This window comes from Arvicola amphibius, chromosome 14, assembly GCF_903992535.2.
Source record: "Arvicola amphibius chromosome 14, mArvAmp1.2, whole genome shotgun sequence".
Taxonomy (NCBI): domain Eukaryota; kingdom Metazoa; phylum Chordata; class Mammalia; order Rodentia; family Cricetidae; genus Arvicola; species Arvicola amphibius.
Window position 1 is genome coordinate 3,236,341 of NC_052060.1, and position 16,267 is coordinate 3,252,607.

The following is a 16,267-nucleotide window of genomic DNA, read 5'->3' on the forward strand; positions in this document are numbered from 1 at the left end:
TAATGCTGAGCCCACAATTTTAATGGATACCCTAAGTCCAGCCAGAGCGGCGTATTCAAGTCCTCTTTTTTATGTCTCCCTGCTCACCTAGTTTTAAAAGGACAAACAGGCGATACCAGGGAGAAGCGAAGCGAGAACAAAATCTCCCTAACCGCCTTTACAGTCGGCTGTGCAAATACTACAAGGACCACAATGCCGCGCGGCGCCAGCTAATGAGTCTCGTGTTGCTGCGCAAACGCAGTGAGATCCAGCGGCCCGAGTACGGAACGACTACAAGCCCCAACAGGAGACTACAGCACACCGGACGAGTCGGCGTCGCTAGTGCAGGACCAGGAGCCTCCGCGAGCAAGATGGCCGCTCCCGAGACCCAGGCCGAGGGGCGCCGGCACTGAGTCCGGACCCGCGCGCTCTCCTCCAGCCCTGCGCCCCCACAGAGACCTCGCGCTTCTCGCCATCAAATCCCCATGGATTATTCTCGCTGTGGTCGCGAGGCCGTTCCAATAGAGCCTTAGTTGGCCCAGGGAGAGAACTCTGGCACAGCGCTGCTCTGAGCTGGAACCTCAGGGAGGTCTGCTGCAACAGGTGCGACCCTGACTGCTCCATGCTTGTGGGTGCGGGGAGGCTTGGCCTCCCCCGGGGCCGCTACCTCTGCTGGTTGCTGTGTGCTTTCACCTTGAAGCTCTGGTAAGTGGGTACCGAGAGAGGAAAAGGGGGCGCGCAGGCAGACCCGACGGTCCTCGCCTTCATGAACCCTGACTGCTCAGCCACTGAAGTGGGTGTGCCCTGTGTTCTGCGTTCTCACCGTTGTTCTCACCCCCTTTCCCTGTCTGCAGTGAAGCTGAGGCTCCCGTGCGCGAGGAGAAGCTGTCAGGTGTGTGATTGCCCGGGAACCCCGTACCTCTCTAGTTTGTTTTGATTTTGAATGTCTTTTGTGTGTGTGTGTGTGTGTGTGTGTGTGTGTGTGTGTGTGTAGCAAGAGTACAGATAGAAAAGGAAGTGCCACATTGAATGAGGGCAAGCGCTGTGCTGGGAAGCTGGATGGGTAGAACCTTTGAGAGAAATGTTTTTGAATAGTATTCGGCTGGCCATTTTTCTCTCTCTCCTTTTAGTGAGCACCTCAACTTCGCCATGTTGGCTGGTGGAAGAGTTTGTGGTGACTGAAGAGTGTACTCGGTGTTCTAACTTCCAGATTGTGAGTTTTTTGCTTATTTTGTGTTGTGTGCATGTCTGTGTCAGGGTGTCAGATCCTCTGGTACCGAAGTTACAGACAGTTGTGAGCTGCCATGTGGATGCTGGGAATTGAACCTTGGTCCTCTGGAAGAGCAGCCAGTGCTATTAGACACTAGGCCTTTTCTCCAGTCCCCAAGTATTTGTTTTCGTTTTTGTTTTTCGAACAGGGTTTCACTGTGTAGCCTTAGATATCCTGGAACTCTGTAGACCAGGCTGGCCTCGAACTCACAGAGATCCACCTGTCTCTGCCTCCTAGGATTAAAGGTGTGTGTAATACAGTAGACAGGAGTTTTTCCTTACCTCCTAGATTGTTGCCTTCCTAATTATGTCACCACCATCCACGTCAGGGCTTCTCCATTAACTGTCTGCTGTCCACTGCCTCTGGCCCTTTTTGAATATCAGGTCTTCTGTTTCTTCTACTCCTCCCCCCTAACGTATGCTTTTGGACCTTCCTTTTGGTAGAAAACTACGCCTGAGTGTGGTTCTACAGGCTATGTGGAGAAAATCACATGCCGCTCCTCTAAAAGGAACGAATTCAAAAGGTAAGGACCACTTCTCTGCTTTTGAGGTGACCTGATCCCGTTACCATAGGTAGCCCTCTCCTGGAAAGAAGAGGGGATTTGAGCCAAATTACTCCTAACTCCTATGTTCAGCTCTATGTCATTAGCCATGTTTTCTGATCAAATAGCTTGGCCAGGTAGAGAATACAACTCATTGGTAGAGTACTTGCCTAGTATGTATGAGGCCATAAGTCTAATCCCCAGCATTGCTTAAAAGGAAAATAAAGGTTCAGGAGATGGGGGCGTATCGTGCCTCGAATCCCAGCACTTAGGAGACAGGCTTAGCTCTGTGAGTTCAAGACAGCTTGGTCTACATAGGGAGCTTAGGTCAGCCAAGGCTGCATAGTGATAAATAAATAGTTAAGCCAGATGTAATGACACACATCTTTGATCCCAGCATTTAGAAAGCAGAGGCAAACAGATCTCTAAGAGAGGCAAATTAGATGTCATGGTAGGTAAAGGAACTTCCTGCCAAACCTGAGACCGTGAGGGACTAGAGAGGTGACTCAGAGATTAAAAGTACTTGCTGCTCTTGCAGAGGACCTGACTCAGTTCCCAACACTCACATAGTTGGACGGTAACTCCTGTTCCAGGGTATCCAGCACCCTCTTCTGGCCTTTTTGGGCACCAGGTACACACATGGTACATATACAAAAATACAGGAAAGCAGTCAGATATAAAATAAATAAATCTTTAAAAAAGAACCACTTGAGTTTGATACTCAGAACCCAGATGGTAGATGTACAGAACTCACTCTAGCAAGGTGTCTTCTGATTGTGTCTGTCCTACGGGATGGGGAGAGGATGGCAACCTCTTCTTTTCATGAGTGTGCACACATAGCCTAACAAAAAAGTAGGCTTTTTGAGGTGTGTGTGGGGGGGGTGTTCAAGACAGGGTTGCTCTATGTAAACAGTCTTGGCTGTCCTGGAACTCAGCTTACTCAGTTGATCAGGCTTGAACTCACAGAGGTTCCCCTGCCTCTGCCCCCAGGAGTGCTAGGATTAAAGGTGTGACCACCACACCTGACTTTATTTGTTTTATTTTTAGTAATCAAATTGGTTAATGCCACTTTGTTTATCTCATCAGAGACTAAAGCGTGACTGACATCCAGTTTCCCTTCTGTTTGGATAGCGTCTTGGGTAAGGCTGAAGTAGAAAACAGTAGTTAAGAGACACTGACTGCTTCTGTGAATGACTCTCCTTCTTCTGCCCCTCAGCTGCCGGTCAGCCTGATGGAACAGCGCCTGTTCTGGAAGTTTGAAGGCACCATGGTGGGTGTGGCTTTAGTCTTCGCATGCCTTGGTCATCCTTCGTCAGCGACAGCTGGACAGAAAGGCTCTTGAGAAAGTCCGGAAGCAAATTGAATCCATATAGCCGAATTCCACTGTATTATGCCGGGTCTTACGGACTGTATCTCAGATGGAGAAGGGCCAGTGGGCTAATTTGCACTCGTACGCCTGTGGTAGTAGCACCTTTCCCTGACTTCCAGACCATTAATGAGCACAATAAAAAGTAAAGTAGAGCTGGGCATGGTGGCACACACTTGTAACTGCAGCCCTTGAGAGAGTGAGGCAGGAGGATCCTGGGTAAATTTATAGGCAGGCTAGCCTGAGCTACATAGTAAGACTGTCTTTAAAAAGCAAAACGTAATAAGGAGTAACACAATTTCCTTCCCTATGATAGTTTGGTGTGGGAGGACTGGGTGTGGTGGTACATCCCTAGAATCCCAAACTTGGGTGACAGGCAGATCTCTGAGTTCAAGGAGCTCCCAGCCAGCCAAGGATATATAATGAGACTACATCTCAAAAAAATTAAGAGGTTGGTGAGTTTGCTTAGTGCTTAAAGTACTTGCTGCTCATAAAGGATCTGGATTTGGTTGCTAGCATCCCAATCGGGTGATTTACATCCACTTGTAATTCTAACATCAGCAGATCTGATGCGCTGCAGCCTCTGGGCACCTGCAGGCAAGCAGTGCACAAACTCATACAGAAATAGACAGATGTGCCGGGCGGTGGTGGCGCACCCCTTAATCCCAGCACTCGGGAGGCAGAGGCAGGTGGATCTCTGAGTTCGAGGCCAGCCTGGTCTACAAGAGCTAGTTCCAGGACAGGCTCTAGAAACTACAGGGAAACCCTGTCTCGAAAAACCAAAAAAAAAGAAATAGACAGATGTTCACAGGAAAATGAATAAATCCTTTTCTTTTTAAAAATTTCCCCCATGTGTATAAGAGACTGCATGTATGTCTGTGCACTCTGCCTGTCGGTGCCCTTGGAGGGCAGGAGAGGATGCCACATGGCACAGGGCATCGAACACTGGTCCAACAAGTGCTCTTACCCACGGAACCACTTCAGCCCCAAAGTGACTACGTCTTAAAAAATAATTTGAGCTGGGTGGTGGTAGGGAATGGTGATTTAGCAGGTAACAATTCTCTTCCTTCTTTTACTCTTAAATTTTCTTTTTTTAGATTTATTTATCTTGTATTTTATTTGTGTGACTGGTTTACCTGCGTGTGCATGCACCATGTGTCTGCCTGGTACGCTCAGGTCAGAAGAAGATGTCGGATCCCCTAAACTGGAATTACAGATGGCTGTGAGTTGCCATGTGAGTACTAGGAGTCGCACTCAGTCCTCTGCATGAACAACAAATGTTCCTAACCGCTGAGTCATCTTCCCAGTCTCAATCATTTACTCTTATTTAAAATTTCTGGGCTGGTAAAGTGGCTTAGGTGTTAGAGTGCTTGGTGCGGCAGCTGGAAAGATGGCTCCGCAGTTAAGAGAACTTGCTGCTTTTCCAGAGGATTTTGTTCAGTTCCAGTACCTGTGTCTAGCAGAGCTCACAACTGCCAGCTCCAGGGATCCATTGCCCTCTATGGACACCCACACATATGCACATAGATACACACATAAACATTTGGGCAGTGGTGGCACACTTCTTTAGTCCTGGCACTTATGAGACAGAGGCAGGCAGATTTCTTGAGTTCAAGGCCAGCCTGGTCTACAGAGCAAGTTCTAAGACAGCCAGGGCTACACGGAGAAACCTTTCTCCAAACAACAAATTCAAGAAGTGTTTGCTTCATAGGCCTTATGACCTGAGTTTGAGCCCTAGACTGCATAGTGAGAGGAAGGAAAGCTAAAAAGTTGCCATGAGCCAGGAGATGCTGGTGCACAGCTTTAATCCCAGCACCGGGAGGCAGAGGCAGGCGGATCTCTGTGAGTAGAGTGAGTTCCAGTGAGCAACCCTGTCTCGAAAAACCAAAAAGAAGTTGCCCTTGACCTTCACACGAGTATTATACATAAAATAATACTTAAATATCATACTTATATACAGTAATAAAAAGCTAAGCTGAATGTGGTCCTTCATACTTGTAGTACTAACACTTGGGAGGGAACCAGAGTTTGAGACCAGTTTAGGCTCTATAGTAGGAACTTGTCCGAAGCAGTAAAATTTTCTGGGATTGAATTTTAGCTAGAAAGTTTATTTCTGAGTCAAAACTTGCTTCATGTTAATCCCATCCCCAAAGAAGAAATCACAAATATAGGACAGAAGTGTATGAGATGCCCTGCCGTATAAGCAAACTTGGCCTTTGTGGATCTATGGAATTTTGAGTGAGCTAGAACTCCAAGGTATGGACACCTGAATGGGAATTCCAGATGAACTTGTCAGGGAAGCCTCTGGGTTCTTGTGTGACGGAAAGGCTTACATCTCATCTGCATGCAGCATCCCCCTGATCTGCCCAGTGGGTCTGTTCCTCGTCCCCAGCTTTAACTGTGTCTTCATAGAGCCATTTGCAGCTGGGACTTCAGGCAGTCCCCCCTCCAGTTGGGACTTCACTGCTGGGATCTCTGGGCTTTCTGTCATGTCCTTGTGAGTCAAGATATTTCTAGAAATCACTGAGGAGAAAATGTGGTACAGCATTTGTGCAGGTGGGAGACTCACCAAGAATATTCCTACTGTTGGATTGTTTTCAGAGAATGCCTTTTCTGGCTCATGGGGGGAGCGTTTGTGCTCAGGCTTCTTACCTCCATGAGGCTGGTAAGCCTTAGGTCTGCCTTCTGGTTGACCCTGGAAGGGGCTGAAGCTGGGCAGGATGATGAGAGCCAGCGAAAAAAGGAGAATCTGAAAGGAGCAAGGGGGCATATGGGTGTTGGGGACAGCAGAGGAGGAAGACAGCATCAACAGTGTCGGTACAGTTATCAGGGTTTGGGAAATGGGGCTAGGTAGTGGGAGTATTAGGTGGAAGTGTGAAGGATGGGGATGGGGGTGGGGGGTCAGAATATCTTGATGTACCAGAACACAGGTACTGGTCTGGGCAGCTCTGCTGGAGGTCTGAGCAGTGAGCATCTGTAACTGATGGACCTGCGCCACCAAGGAGCTAGGAGAAGAATGAAGAGTTAGCCCAAGAACAGCTTGCCTGTAGCTGCATCCTCCCTCCGGACCCTGCTTCTGCTTACGTGTTCTGCCTCTCCAGCTCCTGGACTTTTCTCTGTAGTTCCTGATTCTGTGCAGAACAGGCTGCCACTCTAGGAAGTGTAGAGAAGTAGACCACGCTTGGCAGCTGGTCCCTTAATATGCTTGCCTAGGTGAGGAAGGGGGTGGAGCCCAGACACACCTGCTCTCCAGTCCACCTATGTATTCTTTTTTCCGCCGTCGGCTGTCCTGCGCTGACTGCTTGTTGCGAATTTTCCTCCTGACCTTCTTGAGTACTCGTTCCTCTGCCTAGATGCCCAGGGCGTGCAGAGCTGGGTCCTTAGCCTCCCTTAACTCCCCACTGCCCCTGCAAACCAGGCTCTTTTTTGGAGGTTGGATGGAGCTCCTGGGATGGAACACCCTTTGGACAGTTCTTACCTTAGTGAGGGGCAGGTGAGAGGGCAGAGAAACCCCTTCTTGCCCCAGCAGATGCTTCTCTTCATCTGTCAGGAACAGACGTTGGCAGGACAGCTGGGAAGAGAGGCAGAAGATGAGCAGCGTCAAGGTTGCCTGCTTCCAGCACACAGGCTGCCTCTCCACCCCCAGAACTCTTTCAGGAGAGGGGCTCCCATTTGTGCTGAGTGGTGAGTGAGGTCAGGGGTGGAAAGCTCATTCAGACAGGCTCTGTGGCAAACCAAAGGGCCTCCCTCAAGCTGAGGAGGCAGAGTGAAGTTTTCTATCCTCACATAGAAACTTGACATTATTGATCAAGTTAGAGAGGGCCTGCTCTGCTCTGTGTCCCCAGACCTCGGGGCACTCAGAAGGGAGTTTGTATGTTCACTATGATGGGCTTTGTTGAATTTCTTTGTCAGGCAACCGTTTGGCTGTTACCTTACATTTGGTGAAATACTTGGTTGCCTGTCAGCCACAGGGACGTGTGACTCATCAGGTTCTAAGCTCGCACTGTCAGTTCAAGCTGTGACTCCCAGACATGGAGTCTGTAAGGACAGTTAGGCTGACCTCTCAAGCGAAGTGTGGTGGGAAGGGTAGATGGTGTCTTGTGAGCTGAGCCCATCAGCTGCGGACCCTGCCTTCCCACTGGCATCCATTTATTTATGGTGTGTGTGTGTTTGTGTCGATCTGTGTGGGCGAGCTTGTGTCCAGTGCACGTGTGGGAGGTCAAAAGATAATTTCCCGGGAGTAGTTTTATCACACCATGTGGGTTCTTGGGATAAACTGATGTTGGCAGGTTTGGCAGCGAATGCCTTTATCCAATAAGCCATCCTGCTGATCCTAGTATTTCTTTTTGAAAGATTTACACTTCGAATTTTTTTTTTTTTTTTTTTTTTGGAGGTTGGTTGGTTTTGGATATAGGGTCTTTCTGGTAGTCTTGACTGTCATGGAACTTGCTCTGCAGACCAGGGTGACCTGGAACTCAAGAGATCTGCCTGCCTTTGCCTCCCGGGTACTGTTGTTTTGTTTTTGTTTTTTAAATAATTTGTTTAATTTTATTTTATATTCATTGATATAAAGGTGTCAGTCAGATCCCCTGGGACAAAGTTACAGACAGTTGTGAGCTGCCATGTGGGTGCTGGGAATTGAACCCTGGTCCTCTGGAAGAGCAGCCAGTGCTCTTAACTGCTAAGCCATCTCTCCAGCCCCTGTTTTTGTTTTTTGGGTTTTTTTTTGTTTTAGTGTTTTATCATTATTTCTTATTTTATGTGTGTGGGTGTTTGCTTGCATGCCTGGTGCTCACAGAAGCTGGAAGAGGATATTGCATCCCTTGGAACTGGAGTTTTAGTTGTGAGCTAGGACTTGAACTTGGGTCTCCTGGCAAAGCAGCTAGTGCTCTTAACCACTGAGCCAACACTCCGGTCCCTGGATTTTTTTTTTTTTTTTTTTTTTTTTTTTTTTGAGAGACAGGATGTCACTATAGGCTGGCCTTGAGTCTGTGATCCTCTTCCTGCCCTGCCTCCCAAGTGCAGAGATTTCTGGTGTACCACCACACCCTGCTTATGTTTCCTTAAGACTATCTTAATCTGTAGCTGGTAAGATGGCTCAGCAGATAAAGCACTTGCCACACAAGACTCAAAGTCTAAGTTTAATCTTTGGAACCCACGTAGAGGTGGAAAGAGAACCAGTGCCACAAAATTGTCCTCTGACCTCCACATAGCCATGACACAGATGCACCATCCTCTGACCTCCACATAGCCATGACACAGATGCACCATCCTTCTCCCTCACTTGTATACACAATAATAAATAACATTATGAGGATAATTTAGTTTGGTTTTTTACTTTGTGTGTGGTGTGTGTGTGTAAGAGAGTCAGAGAGATGTAGTTGCACATGTATGTGCGGGTGTGGTGCACGTGACTGGAGGCCAGAGTGGCAATACGGGTGTCCTGTTCTAGCATCCTCCACCCTTCCTCTGAGGCTGAGTTTCTCACCAGTCCTGGAGCTAGTCTGGTGCTCAGCAAGCCCAGGGAGCCTCCTGTTTCAGCCTTCAGAGCATGGGGTCCGTGATCTGTAGCTGTTTATGTGCCCTCATGTGCACATAGTGACTGCTTTTTCTCAAGGACCCATCTCAGCCTCTGGCTTTTGCTTTTTGATGGCCTTTGGCTCTTGGCTAAACCATTTCCTATTTCCTTTCCTGATCCTCCCCTTTTTCCTCCAAATGTTTTAGTGGAGTGTTTCTTCCAATCTTTCTAACCAAAATCTCTGAGAATGGAGCACAGAGGGTTTTATCTAAAAATAAAACAAGCAGCCGGGCGGTGGTGGCGCACGCCTTTAATCCCAGCACTCGGGAGGCAGAGGCAGAAGGATCTCTGTGAGTTCGAGGCCAGCCTGGTCTACAAGAGCTAGTTCTCCAAAAAAAAGCCACAGAGAAACTCTGTCTTGAAAAACCAAAAAATAAAAATAAAATAAAACAAGCATAAATCCTGTGTTGATATACAAACCCCTAGCATGGCTTCTGGTCCCAGCTTCAGGCACAGAGAGGAACATGGCCTGAATTTGACCTCTATTGGTCTGCCCAGCAGGCGTGAGCACATGATAGGGCGCTCTGCGCATGACTGCACCAGCACTGGCCACAGGGCAATTGTTCCAGCGTGAACACTTGCTACTGTTTATCATCCCGTCCTCATTAGCCAGGTAGATTCCCAGGTGTTCTGTCCCAATTCCCTTTCCGGACCCAAGGCTGAGAGCAGCTCTGATGGCGTATAAGTGCACACTATGTCTAGGTGTCTCTAGAGCTCTTACTGCAGCTTCACTCATCACACTTAAGTGAGTCCTTATCACTCTGACCCCTATAGCTCTCCTCACGCTTCCTTGTTCTTAGAATCGCATGTTTCTCCTTGGCCTTCAAACCCACCAGCACCAAAAGTGGGACAAACCTGTACCTCATTAGTTTCCCCTCCCTTTTCCCCTGTGCCCCCATTTATGTAAGGACACGTGTTCTGAGGAGCACCAGTTCTAGCTGGTCTCACGACTTACTGGGGCGTCGGGAGCTGCTGGGGCTCCAGTGCCGACTCGAGGCAGGATGTGTCTATGAGCATCAGAGGGGAGCCCACTGATCGTGCCGGTCTCAGGCGCCGTGAATGCAGAGCTCCACTGCTCTGAAACCGATAGAGAGACAGGGAGGAATCAGCAATGACTGGGCAGTGGCACAGTTTGGGGACCTTCTCCCCTAAGTCTCACGGCCAGGGCTGGGCCCAAAAGGGACACTGACCTATCTGGATGGAGATGAGTCCGAAGGCTGGCCCCGCTTCCCGCTGAGTGCTCTGCACCGCCCCTGCCTCATAGACAACCTCATAGAGGGCTGGGGAGTCGGGCGCCTGTGGGGCCGGGGAGCTAGGGTCTTCCGAGACACCACTGTCACTACCAGGAGCTGTTTCTGAGCAGTATACCATATTGGGATCAATGAAGAGGTTCAGGAGATCGTCAGGTTCGCTCTTTTGAAGACCCTATATAGAAGGAGAGTGTGAGTGTCCGGGAAATTTGAAAGTCCTACCTGACCTTAGTCTTGCGTCCTTTATGCTTCAATTTTGGTGTTTTTCCTTCTCAGACGTATGTATGAACATAGTTAAAGTTCATATCTATTTTGTGGGCTCTTAGCAGACCTCTTTCCTTGTGGGAACGAAGCCACTTAAGGCTTAATCTCATTCCCACTTGGATTCAACAAACTCACTCAGCCCCAGCTCCTCCTCATCTCCCAGTCTCGCGGGCCCTCAACTTGAAGCCTAAGCCATCAGAACCTTTGACGGAGGACAGTCGAGCCCCAGCTCCAGGAAGGATCCTGTTGAGAAGATATCTTCTGGGGGCTCCAGCAACTCAGGGCACCCGGACTCCATGCTTCTGTAGGAAGGTAGTGGGGGTAGTGGGGTGGTTATAGAAAGTAGGAGGCGGCTGCCCCAAGCTTCTGGCTCCCGTGCATTTTCCGCTCACATGCAGAGCCCCTCGCAAAAGTTCACTTCGGGCTCATGCAAACAACCCCATCGGTATTACCTGGGTTTTGTTCGGAGAGCTTTGCCCTGCCAAACCAACCTAGCCCGCTGAAGTCCCAAACACTACACCTTTTCTTTCTTCCAGGATCTTGTATCCTGGTCCTGCCCAGCCAAGCCCCGCCTATGCCGTCCATGGAGTTTGGGGGAGGGGAGGGGGTTGGGTTGCACCTGGCCATATGCAAACTGAAATAAGATTATAGGCACCCACGCCCTTTTTGTCAGAGTCCCCCAGTGCTAACAGATCGAGCTGCGATGGGAGTGACAAGCACACAGGATACCTGAGCTTTCTATTTAGAAGCCACAGACTTTATAAGAGGGAAACAAACCATCTTAGGGTAGAGAACCAAGCCAAGATTTAAGGCGCCCCCGCCCCGTCCACCCCATAGCCGCGTGGCACTCTTGAATCCTACCCGTGAATCCTAATTGGACATTGAAGACTTATGGCAGGGCTTCCAGCCAATAGCGGACTACGTCGAGGCCCACGCCCTCGCGATTGGCAACAAAAGACCAACAGAGGGGTCGCAGAAGTTTGGCAGAGGCTCCGGGTTCCAGCAAGAAACCATTGTAGGAAAGTTGAGTGGAAACTTACGGGCTAAGGGTAGGAGTCTCTGGATTTGGGTTTGTTTATCTTCTGATTTCGAAGTCCCAAGTTAATTCTTACGCAGACAGTAAATAACCTGTACCCCGCGGACCAGACCTCCACCTCCTGGCAGCTAGTTGCGCAATCGCGGCCATGTGAATCTGCGAACCACGCCTACACTGCAGCACTCTGGGGACCCTGCTAACCCACGCAGGGACGCAGGGCAGGAAAACTGCCACTCATTATCCAAACGTTTGTTTTTGGTTTGGGGTCTTATTATTTTCCTATAACTACTGGTTAGATGTTTTGCTTTGCGTTTTGAAATTGGAGTGAGGAAGTCATATTGCCCAGGGCGGTCTCCTGATAGTGAGTTTATCAGTGTTGCTGGAAAGCTGTCCTGGTGTGGGAGTTCACGCCTGTAATCTCAGCGCAGGAGTGTCCCTGAGGTCGCTGTCAGCCTGGGCTACATAAAATCCTGTCTCAAAAACAAAAACTGACAAAACGCAAGAACAGTGTATCTAGTGATATGTCCAATAAATTCTATTTGTCTTCACGTTTCACTTTAAAGCTGTCTTCTTAGGAACAGGAACTATGAGAAGGTGGAACAATGTAAGAAAGTTGAAGATGTGAGGATTCGACTTTTAACTTTTAATCTATTTAGCAGAGCCACCAGCGTGTTCACAGTACACAGTTTGCTACAGAAAGTGGTTTGGATGTGTCCCTGCCTACAGCCTTGAGGTAGGTATGAAGTGTTGACTCAAATTTGCTACACCTGGATCATCTCAAGACAAGTTGTGAGATCTTGTTTATTTGAAAAAGGGTCTAACTGTGTCTTCTGGGCTTGTTTGTTGAGGCAGGATATTACCAAACTTGTGAAATATTTATAATTTTGTTTTTCTTTTCTTTCTTTCTTTTCTTTTCTTTTTCTTTTTTTCTTTCAAGACAGGGTTTCTCTGTAGCTTTGGAGCCTGTTCTGGAGTTCACTTTGTAGACAAGGTTGGCCTCGAACTCACAGAGATCCGTCTGTCTCTGCCTCCTGAGTGCAGGGATTAAAAATATCTATAATTCTCTTTTCCTTCCTTTCTCGTCCTGTGAGAGCAGACAGGCAGTCACAGGGTTGGAAGGATGATGGCTCACATGTCACTGCCCAGCTGTGGAAGTCAGAGGACAACACCTAGAAGTCAGCTGTCTCTTTTGCTCCTGTAGGTCCTGGGACTGGTCAGTTTACCCACTGAACTTCCCTGCCATCTGTCTATCTTTTTCTACTTGCTTATTTGGTTCTTTTGAGAGAAGGTCTTACTCTGTTACCAAAAGCAGCCTCATGTTGGAATTTCTCTGGCTTCAGCCTCCCAAGGAGTGAGCACCACACCTGTCTGAAAAGTTTCTTCTATCACGTGATGTGCTGTGTGACAGCTCTCAGACTCACAGAGCAGATAATATTTTGCCAGTTTTACTGATAAGGAGTCAGATGCTCGCTGGGCCATGGTGGCACATGCCTTTTGATTCCTGCTCTTGGGAGGCAGAGACAGGCAGATCTCAGTGAGTCTGAGGTCAGCCTGGTCTACAAAGAAAGTTCTAGGACAGTCAGAGCTATTACACAGAGAAACCCTGTTTTGAAACAAACAAACAAAAAATAATCAAAAAAACCCAAACAAACAAAAAGGAGTCAGATGCTCTTGGCTAAAAAATAGTAATTTCAAAATTTCAGGGATTGTTATGCCTTGGTCTAGTATCTGATGGTCAAGGAGTGTACTTCACGTAGACAGTGAAGCTGTGCTAACACGGGTGTGAGCCCTGTGTGCCTTCCTTTCAGTGCAGACACATTTGGGAGATGATTCAGAATTCAGATGTGTGCTAGTTTTGCTTATGAATATTTGACTAAGGCACTGGTCTGAACTGGGAAGAAGCTAGCATGTACCAACTACTAGAGCAGCTATTTTGCGTGTGTGTGTATACACACACACACACATTTTCACATCTCTCATATTGGCTCTTGGCAACCCAGAGAGGACAAACTAACTTCTGTACTCCAACTGGGTGGCCACATCTTTAGTCCCATCACTCAGGAAGCAGAGGCAGGGGCATTTCTGAGTTTCAGGCTAGCCTGGTCTACCTACAGAGTTTCAGGACAGCAAGGACTATATAGTGAGACCTTGTCTCAAGAAAATGAAAGAAAGAAGAGGTGCTGGAGAGATGGCTCAATGGTTAAGAGCACTGATTCTCTTCCAGAGGACCCGGGTTCAATTCTCAGCACCCACATAGCAGCTCACAACTGCATGTAACTCCAGTTCCAGGGGACCCAACACCATCACACAGATAAAACACCAGTGCACATAAAATAAATAGTTTTTAAAAAGAGAGGAGGGAAGTGAAGATATTGATATCTGAACCAAACATTGGCCTTTTTTTGTTTATTTGTTTTTTGAGACAGGATTTCTCTGTGTAATAGCTTTGGCTGTCTTGGATGGTCTTTTTTTTTTTCTTTTTTTTCTTTTTTTTTTTTTTTGGCAGGGTTTCTCTGTAGGTTTGGAGCCTGTCCTGGAACTAGTTCTTGTAGACCAGGTTGGTCTTGAACTCACAGAAATCTGCCTGCCTCTGCCTCCCTAATGCTGAGATTAAAGGCTTGTGTCACTGCTGCCTGGCTGCAGCCAGTGCTCTTAACCTCTGAGCCATGTCTCCAGTCATTCAGGATTTATTTTTTCTTTTTTTGTTAAATATTTATTTATTATGTATACAATATTCTGTCTATTTGTATGTCTGTAGGCCAGAAGAGGGCACCAGACCTCATTACAGATGGTTGTGAGCCACCATGTGGTTTCTGGGAATTGAACTCAGGACCTTTGGAAGAGCAGGCAATGCTTTTAACCACTGAGCCATCTCTCCAGCCCAATTTATTTCTTCTTAATGTATGTAGATGTCCGATCACCTGGAGTTACAGGTGGTTGTGAATCTCCCCTTTCCCATGTGGGAACTGAGACCTGAACTCAGGTCTTCTCTAAGAGCGGAAAGCCCTCCTAGCCTCTCCAGCCCCAGATATAAACCAAACAGTCTGGCTGGGTTTTCTTGAATTTCCTAAGCCCATCTCTCCTGTTCAGGCTGTAGCTTGGTGAAAGCAGATTGCCTAGGTTAATGCAGGGCTCAGAAGAAAGTAGAATTGTTTTTGTTGACATCTTTGGAGACCAAGAAACGTGGTTAAATGGACTTGCAGGGGCTTTCCAGCAGGCTGCTGCAGGCCGAGATAGCGGAGTGGGCAATAGAGACATCTGCTGTTTGTGCTAGGCCTGGAAGGAAGTTCTGCTTCATCTTCCCTTAGCGTCCCTCTTTACCCTGATGGATCAAATTTCGCAAAGGGAAAAATAACTTCCCAGTCCCATGTCAGATGAAAGTAAAGCCAACAGATCTGTGTTATACCTTGGTGACTAGAGTCAGTAAAGATGGACGTGCTCACAGCTCAAGCCGCTGGGAGCGCCTCCCACTCTCATGAATCCGGCCCAGCTTCTCCTTAATCAGTCTACGTTTGATCTACTGGAAATCAATTTCTCAGAGTGCACTTCAAGTGTTCTCATTATAAATTAATATGTAAGGTAATAGATAAGTTGATCAGCTTGAGCTAGCCATTTTGCAGTGTGTAGATACACAAACACCATATATTTCAAAGAATCATCTTATATACCATAAATACATTTTTTATTTAACATTTTTCAGCTGGAGGGGCAGTTTGAGACGGGTTTCTGTGTGGAACCCTGGCTGTTCTGGAGTTCATTCTGTTGATCAGGGTGACATCTAACTTACAGAGATCTAGCTGCCTGTGCCACCATTGCCTATCACATTTAACTTCTAACCTAAAGTCCAGGACTGGAGAAATGGTTCAGTGGTTAAGAGCACTGTTTGCTCTTCAAGAGGACCCTGGTTTCATTCCCAGCACCCACATGGCAGCTCACAACTGTCTGTAACTTCAGTTCCAGGGCATCTGATACCATCTTCTGCATCTGCAGGCATTGCATTACATGCTGCCTAGATCTACGTACACACAGGCAAAACACTTACTTATACATATAAAATACATAACTACAAATTGTATTATTTTTAGTTATGTGTAGGTATGTCTGCCTGCATGTCGGTATGCGCACAGGAGTGCAAGTGGCTACAGAGGTGAGAGGTGTTGAGTGCCCTAGAGCAGAACTATAGACTGACTTGTCGCTGAGAATCAAATGTGGGTCCTCTGGAAGAACAGCAAATGCTCTTAAACATTGAGCTGCTCTCTCTCTCTTTAGTTTCCTATTCAACTTTTTTTTTTTTTTTTTTTTGGTTTTTCGAGACAGGGTTTCCCTGTAGTTTCTAGAGCCTGTCCTGGAACTAGCTCTTGTAGACCAGGCTGGCCTCTAACTCAGAGATCCACCTGCCTCTGCCTCCCAAGTGCTGGGATTAAAGGCACGCGCCACCACCGCCCGGCTTATCCTATTCAACTTTTTAAAGATTTATTTTATTTTAAATGTGTACACACATATGTGGGTATGTACATAGTCAAGAAGAGGCCAGATTCCTTTGGTCCCCATGGAACCATAGTTGCAAGCAGTGGTAAATTGCGCGGCAGTAATGTGTGTGCTGGTGCTGGGTGCTACACACTCTCTACTGCGGAGCCCAAGCTGGCCTTGAACTCTGTGGGACCCAGCCAGGACTTGCTCACCTGAGGCCAGAGTCTCAGTAATTTACCCTAAGGCAATACCTGGTTCTGAGAAAGACCATAAACTGAGTTTTCTCAGGCACCACCCGGGAACAGACCATCCGAAGGAAATTCCTAACATTCCAACATCGTAGATAGGATCACCTGCCAGCACACACTCACCTGGACACCCCTAGACAAATGTGGGCCAATCAGGGGTCCTGAACCTTAGAGATCCCTCACCCCCCACTTTTACTACTATAAAAACTCAACTCTAACTGAGCTCGGGGCTCTCCGATCACTCCAATACATTGGACACACAGAG

General features: G+C 47.6%; 2 protein-coding genes across 5 annotated transcripts; one reads left to right on the plus strand and one right to left on the minus strand.

The window, feature by feature from the left end:
* Window positions 1-274: 274 nt before the first annotated feature.
* On the plus strand, window positions 275-3,317 carry Jtb (jumping translocation breakpoint). Its single transcript, XM_038311843.2, has 5 exons — window positions 275-684; window positions 834-871; window positions 1,110-1,192; window positions 1,693-1,772; window positions 3,007-3,317. The coding sequence occupies exons 1-5, from the start codon at window positions 602-604 to the stop codon at window positions 3,020-3,022; spliced, it is 300 nt and encodes a 99-aa protein (XP_038167771.1). The 5' UTR covers window positions 275-601; the 3' UTR covers window positions 3,023-3,317.
* A 1,926-nt stretch (window positions 3,318-5,243) lies between these two features.
* Creb3l4 (cAMP responsive element binding protein 3 like 4) lies at window positions 5,244-11,421 on the minus strand. Of its 4 annotated transcripts, none has more exons than XM_038311838.2 (10): window positions 11,289-11,421; window positions 10,451-10,550; window positions 9,925-10,159; window positions 9,690-9,811; window positions 6,635-6,727; window positions 6,399-6,505; window positions 6,241-6,309; window positions 6,077-6,161; window positions 5,809-5,905; window positions 5,244-5,679 (listed from the first exon to the last, which is right to left on the minus strand). In XM_038311838.2, exons 2-10 carry the CDS (start codon window positions 10,544-10,546, stop codon window positions 5,486-5,488), a joined length of 1,098 nt encoding a protein of 365 aa, XP_038167766.1. In that variant the 5' UTR covers window positions 10,547-10,550; window positions 11,289-11,421; the 3' UTR covers window positions 5,244-5,485. The 4 variants fall into 4 exon arrangements, with proteins under 4 accessions (XP_038167766.1, XP_038167767.1, XP_038167770.1 ...); XM_038311839.2 differs by having other exon boundaries at window positions 11,110-11,368; XM_038311842.2 differs by lacking the exon at window positions 11,289-11,421 and adding an exon at window positions 11,026-11,055.
* Between the last annotated feature and the right edge of the window lie 4,846 nt (window positions 11,422-16,267).